Source organism: Paramormyrops kingsleyae, chromosome 7 (genome assembly GCF_048594095.1).
Source record: "Paramormyrops kingsleyae isolate MSU_618 chromosome 7, PKINGS_0.4, whole genome shotgun sequence".
In the NCBI taxonomy this organism is placed as follows: Eukaryota; Metazoa; Chordata; class Actinopteri; order Osteoglossiformes; family Mormyridae; genus Paramormyrops; species Paramormyrops kingsleyae.
The window spans coordinates 27,649,096-27,655,855 of record NC_132803.1 but is presented as its reverse complement, the minus strand read 5'-3'; the positions used below and the strand labels follow the sequence as shown (position 1 = coordinate 27,655,855).

At 45.3% G+C, this 6,760-nt stretch overlaps 1 protein-coding gene and 1 long non-coding RNA gene across 2 annotated transcripts; one reads left to right on the top strand and one right to left on the bottom strand.

The window, feature by feature from the left end:
* Positions 1 to 234: 234 nt before the first annotated feature.
* LOC140592030 (uncharacterized) lies at positions 235 to 1,289 on the top strand. The gene is made up of 2 exons (XR_011992255.1): positions 235 to 652; positions 805 to 1,289. It is a non-coding gene; the product is annotated as an uncharacterized lncRNA (long non-coding RNA).
* Positions 1,290 to 2,144: 855 nt separating this feature from the next.
* On the bottom strand, positions 2,145 to 5,752 carry stc1l (stanniocalcin 1, like). Its single transcript, XM_023838016.2, has 4 exons — positions 5,511 to 5,752; positions 4,731 to 4,873; positions 4,215 to 4,420; positions 2,145 to 4,033 (listed from the first exon to the last, which is right to left on the bottom strand). The coding sequence occupies exons 1-4, from the start codon at positions 5,620 to 5,622 to the stop codon at positions 3,745 to 3,747; spliced, it is 750 nt and encodes a 249-aa protein (XP_023693784.1). The 5' UTR covers positions 5,623 to 5,752; the 3' UTR covers positions 2,145 to 3,744.
* Between the last annotated feature and the right edge of the window lie 1,008 nt (positions 5,753 to 6,760).

The following is a 6,760-nucleotide window of genomic DNA, read 5'->3' as shown; positions in this document are numbered from 1 at the left end:
ACCTTACAATCAGCAAATAGCGATTATATTGTCCTCTATACATGGTCAAATTGAGGAGCTTGTTAATATGAGGGGCTTAAAAACTGGACAAAACTTTTTTTTTTAAAAATACCGCACTCTACTACATAGCCTATATCACGGTCTTGGTGTGAATTAGCTCCATAGTAAATTTTTCAAGGAAATACTGATAGCGATTTCATTCCTAGCTGTCTCAGGTGTCCCTATTCAGTTTCCTTTCTGTTCGGTCAGATTCAGTTGGGTGGAATAGTCGCCTCAGTTTTCCGGTCGATTGTACCATTTTTTTAACAGACACTTCGGAGATCGCGCGACAAACTAACGATTGCTAGTTGTTGTTGTTGGTAGTAGTACACGTCGAAACGTAAACGAAATAAACATTTTGATTGGAAAATGACTCATTATTGATCAGTACTTCTCGCAATCAGATTACTTGATAATCAGTTGATATAGTTCGCAGCTGTTATTAGGGGAGGGAGCGGATTCGCGGATCCTTTATTAACACCTTTGACGCCGTTTTCGTATCGTACGAAAGCGCTTTTTGTTTGATAGACAGCGTTTGGGCAGCGTATGGCAGGAATGATGGGTCGTGTGTTGGTGTTTGCTTGTTTTGTTCTGTATTCATTGTTTGACGAAGGTGAGTGACGCTCCTTTCTTTGCCAATTTTTGGGTTTGTTGTGCATAATGTGATCATTAGCTTTTCTCTTGTTTGGTTTCTGTCAAGGCATTATTTCTTAATCCCCTGATACTCAGTGTGGTGGCCATAATAATGCATTCCTTGCTGTACAGGGTTTCTGAGGCCTTCTGACACAGATTCAAATGCTTTACAAAAACGGGCCCTGAAGTCGACTGTGCATCCTCCTGCATCTACTAAAGGCTCTAGTGGCTACCAGAGTCTCAAAGTGCAGCAGTCCAGCCAAGCTTCATCAAATGCCTCAGCCAGCAGTGACATTGAGCTCCATGGGCCTCTCCTGAATGTGGAGCTGCATGACCAGAGCAGCCATGTTGAAGTTGATAGTAACGTCCATGATCTCAGTGCTGAGCTTCCTGAAAACGTTCCACCCGAAGCTTTGAATGCTGTAGCCTCTTCAGTAGTGATGGCCCCTCAGTCACCAGGTGGCTCCACAGGAAGTCATCGTGAGAACAGCTCTACTCCAGTGCCTGCCATCAAGGGCCCTGTTTAGCTGTTGTGGCTCTGTATTCTGTCTGAGGACTACTCTTGCATTCCAGTGATGACCAATCTATGCCTGCTTATTAAACTACCTTGTCCTGAATATTCCTTGTCTCCTGTGTTCTATAGCTGTGAAATGGTGACCTTTTTTTCCATGGCATAACTGTATCTACTGACATTGAATGACTCTGGTAAAATGACTGTCTCCCTTAATACTATTACCAGAAGCCCCCAGATGGACAAGTTCCCCCACACTGGACCTGTGGTACTTGATACAGAGTGTGTGTCACCCCCCAGTCTGGCCTGTGCTGCTTGGACTGTTTCCCCTTGCAAGAATAGGATGCAGATGAGTAACTGTTCCTGGTATATTCTGTGTCTCATGTTAACATGTCTGCATACTACTCCATAATGAGGTAGTAGATCATGTCAGTGTGTAATATCCAGGTGGTGCTCTGAACTCTCCACTAGCTTGGAGGTGCTACTTGGAAATGAATAGGTTGGGGTGATTGGCATACAGATGGGGGCAGTGGCTTAATGGATTTAAAGTCTGTGTGCAGAGCTTTAACAGGAGTATGCAGAGTGGTGGGACTGCTCTTATTTTTCTGGTTTGCCTCTGACCTGATCATCTTGTTGGTTTAGTCCCAGGGTCCTCTATTGTTGGGCCTTCACAGAAGGGGTGGGGTAGACCACTTATAAGCTGAGTTTCCAATTCACCAGTTGAATCAAAATCTGGTACCTCTGTGACGCTGACCTCTCTCCTGTCAGTGACCAGAACCTGTATATAGTTATGTTCCTGATATGCTACTTGATTCTTGCAGTACATGAGCCACTCAGTTTTCATGGCTTTTCAGTGCCCAGTTAGGAGTGGCAGAAGGGAAAGGCTCTGTAAACTCAGTGGTGACAGTGATAAGGTGCAGTCACGATAATTGGTCCCAGAATGGGGAAAAAGTCTGACTCGTTTTTGACGTTTTTATAAGATTTACTTTATTATAATGACAAAAAATCATAGGGGAAGAGAAACTGTACTGTTGGTTGGAATGGGCCAGAGAGGCCAGACCGAGGGCCAATCAACATGTTTGAACCTATAGCAGCTACAAAATCCTGGGTGGTACCTGACCAAAGATTTCCCATCATAAATTGCATGACCAAACACACACACACTGTTGGAAGCTGGTGGCTGACTGTGATTCTTAAAAGTGGCCACTTAGGCACCACCCTGGGACACTCTTAATCCCGGTTGTACCTACAGCCAAACAGCTAAGGCACCATCAGGGTGCTCCTCTGATTGGCTGACTTCAGATTTCTCTTTAATTCTAGGATCTCTTGCTAGTGCTGCTCTCTGATTCACCATGCCCTTCACGGTTTAACCTTAACTTTTACAATGAGAACCAACAGTGTAAGATGGAGGGGAAGAAACAGATGAGGCCATTTTAGAAGTAGCACTATGTACCAGGCAAAAATCTGAAACGGGCTTCCATTAAAATTTCATGAAGACAGGATACAGAGAGAAATCTGACGATTTTCATGCTGTCACCTGTCATCTATTTAGATCTGTACCATGTCTGTCGACTGTCTGCCTTACTCAGTTTGTGCATCTTGACTATGTGTGGTTAGATGATGTTCTGATGTTTTCCATGACCAGCATGGAGTTGGGTCACCTTGATTTTTCTTGAAGACCATTGCTGTTTGGCTTCAGAACCACTAGCCAACCACAGTCAAAGCTGTAGCAAAAAAAATACAATTTAAATAAACATACCTTAATGTACGAAAATAAATAGGAACAATATATCACAAACCGCTTAAGTATGTTGCACTCATCTACATTAGGGAGGCTTTATGGAGATAACTGCAGGAGAGGCTGAAGGCTTCATAGAGAGATTCCGCTGCTATGGTTTGGTCACATGACAGACTGCATTGTGCCACCTAATGGAATTTGTCACGTGTCACGCTATAAGTACTCCTGCTCGCTACTTCCTGTGTAGCCACACACCAGCCAGCTCTGTGGTTCCGGCAGCCTTTCACACAGCCAGAAGCAGAAAAAGCGCTTTGTCAGAAGTTAACAAATAGCCCTCATTAAGAGCTGTTTCCCATCGCCTCTCCATCCCTGGCAGGTCTTCCGAAGCCATCCCACTCTCCGCGAAAGCCTGCAACTCATCTTTGTCCAACACCAGAAAATTACGGCCTGAAGGGCAGTGTTTAAATACATTTAAATAGACTGATTGCCAATATATGTGGTTTAAGGCACTCCTTGTAAAAGCAATATGACCTTAAAGCAGTATTCCTCTCTAAAGTGCTGAGACATGCAGCTGTACAGTTTGTCTTTCATGAGCACATCAGCTGAATACAGAGCAGGACCTGGAGCATCAACCAACGCAGCCGTAAAATGAGAACAATCCTAAATGCTGTACCCTGACAGCATCCTACCTCACTACAGGTATATTGTTTGCCATTATGCAGACTAAAGGGTTCTTAGACCACCAGAGGGCACCGTTTCGCCTGAAAAGGGTAAACGTCACCCACCCCCAAACCCCGCCCCCGCCCAAAGTAAAGTTGGGGTATTAAGGGCGCTCATCCGCAGCACGTTTCCTGGCGAACAGGTGGTTGGGGTCTCTGTTCTTCGGGCTGGGCTGAATCTTGAAGGTGGGCGGGTCCAGGGGCCAGCGCCCACTCATGCCGCGATCCTCCACTTTATTCTGGGAGGAGTCGGGGGCGGACCGAGGGCTGCTCTGTAACAGCTTGAAGAGCATGGCCACCTCGGGGCCCAGCCTGGATGCCATGCTGTCCCTCACCAGGCCTACAGTCTCCTGGTCACACTCCAGGAGGCTCTGCAGCAGTGTGCTGTAATGCCTGTGGGGGTGGCCAGGGTTGGGGGGGGGGCAATGAGAAGGAAGGAATTGAGAAGGTGTGATGGATCAGTGACTACATTAAGCCCAGACGGGGCCCAAATGCACGAGGAACATCCATATGAGATGGATTAGCAACTTCTATGTAGAGACTGGGGTCCAGGAGTGTGCTGGGGGAACCTTACCTGTTGGGGAAGTGACTGGGGAGCTGAGCCACCTCCCCTATGGCCTCTGGGTTGGCACGAGCCACACCGCAGAGGTTCAGATTAGTGTAGCAGTCTGCCTGGACCTCGGCCACCATAGACTGAAAGGTGGAACAGCGGCGCACTGTCGGGAAGCCCTTGATGCCACTGGCCATACAGCGGAGGCTCTCCTTCACAAAGGTCTTTCCCTGCAACAGCGGCAGGAACAATTGGATTATTTCTCCTCCATTACCATGTACCTCTAGCTATGGTTTAGCTTCCTTGCATGGAATTCTGGGAGATATTCAAATTTTGGTGAAAGCAGGCCAATAGGATTGGTTTAAAAGGCAGCATGGCTGAGCAGACCTTTGTCATATTGCATTTGTTTAACTGCACAACCTTCACATGCTTATAACAATAACTCATTGTCATAAGTAGCAGTTGAAGTATACAGTCTCTTTTGCTGAAAGCTTGGTCCAGACCCCCCTTCAGGTCTTGGGGTGGGGGGGTTCCTCATACCTGAGTGTCGAATTTCGCTGCGCTGTACAGGAAGGACTTGCAGATGTCGTGCATGCCATCTGTATCGCAGGTGGAGTTCTCCAGGCAGGCGAAGGCACTGCAGCCAACCTGCAGGGCATTGCTCAGGCAGCGAGCCACATCCGCTGGGCAGATGGGTGAAGACAGGGGGCGCAGTGGTTAAGGACAAGCACCTGCCAAGCCCCTGAGCCACATACTTTAAATTCACCCTTGAATATCCAACGAATTGAATCGGAAACTAAATTAGGTGCAGTGATGAATAATATAATGGCAATCGTTTTTACCGTCTTTATTTATTTATTTATTTAATTTATTTTTGCATTTTATATTATTCAATATCGTCAAACACCCGGCAGCTGTGACACCACCTTATGCGCAAAAAGATATAATACAAATTATATAAAGGTATAATAAAATAAACCGAGCGAAGATTTTGCTTTTACATAAGGGCTATGGAAACCACAATGGAGCATGACATTATCGTGCACATTTTTAACATTTTCAAGTTTATATTATCCCGGTATTATTATGTATTCATTTTTAGCGAAAACTCTGATATTCAAGTCTTTCGAGCAAAAAATATCTACCAGGCTTCAGTGTACGCGTAGTAGGTTACCCACGACTGCAGCGTTATTAGCGCGTATAGCACTGCACGTAAGTTAAATCACACACCACACGTTTGGCGCACACCTGTCATCTATGAGCAACATAAAGCAGCAAATACACAAGCATTACAGGTATACAAGGGGCCAGATCACTTACACAGGCTGTTGGCGGAGAAGCGAACTCTCCTAGCAGAAGGTTCCCCCTGATCCACCTCAAAGGCAGATGCGGCCAGGGCGAGCAGCAGGAAAAGTCCGCACTTCGGCAGCATTTCTGTCTAATGCAGATCTTTGGAAATATATATTTAAATATCGGTAGATGGTTTATTTGCCGAGCTTGATGTGCTTTCCTGCGGTTTCCCTTTGATGTCCCTCTTCAGGTGCCCGTCGGACGGAGCGTCGACCACAGCTTATATAGGAGTCCCGCACGAACCGTGCCCGGCTGAGCATCGTGGGCTCGGCACCACGGTCCAATCGAAGCGCCGCCTCCCCTTTAATTGACGGAATATTTTCCACCGAATTAAAGTGTAATCCATTGAGGAACTTCGGCTGTGCTTATCTTGAGCGGTTATCTAAAGTGCAATAAGTGAATCTAATCATGGTCTCATTTATTTGAATACGCTTACTGGGTATGTTTATGTTCCTCCGAAATTAAAGCACAGTGGCCAACTTCGGTCAGCTGGCTGGCGTGACAAGTCCGCACACACATTTTATACGTAGGCTATGTAACAGTTTTATTTTGTAAATAGTCTGTAGGGTTTGCAAACTACCCCAACGCTTTTGATGCAACAAATTTTAGGTGTATAATGGAATAATATATAGCCTAGTAAATTTGGCGTGGGTGAACCTGAGAGTCTGAAAGCGCGAGTGTCACGCTAAATGCGTAAGAGTGGTCAACCTTGTTAAAACAGGGTTATTGGTTATTTTTCACTTATCATTCATAGATTCCAAAAGTGGCAAATCACATTTTATTGTTGTAATAAGACAGTTTCAATATAATCTTAATATATTTGCCATATTTTCGAATGCACTAGGCCTATATTCTAACCGCCTACACACACAGATACACACACACACACTTATTATTTAGAATTTATTATTATTGATGGATGGATGGAATTGTCTATTTTATAAATAACTTTTTAAAAAATAGCTATCCTATAGCTCTTGATGGCAACAGTCCTCACGGTTTAATTTTCCAAATTAGCGGGCTGTGAGGGCTGATTTGCATTTCGTGTCGGAAGCGCAGGGTAAATAGTTAACCCCGTGTACAGCGATTTCTTTTCTAAAAAAGCTCGAGTTATTCGACTCACGTCCGGTTGTAGTAGCAGGCTTTTCGGAGAAAGGAGACGTGCAAAGAATTCCTCTGCATGAGTGTGGGCCGACTTTAATGTTTGCGTCTCTTCGGGC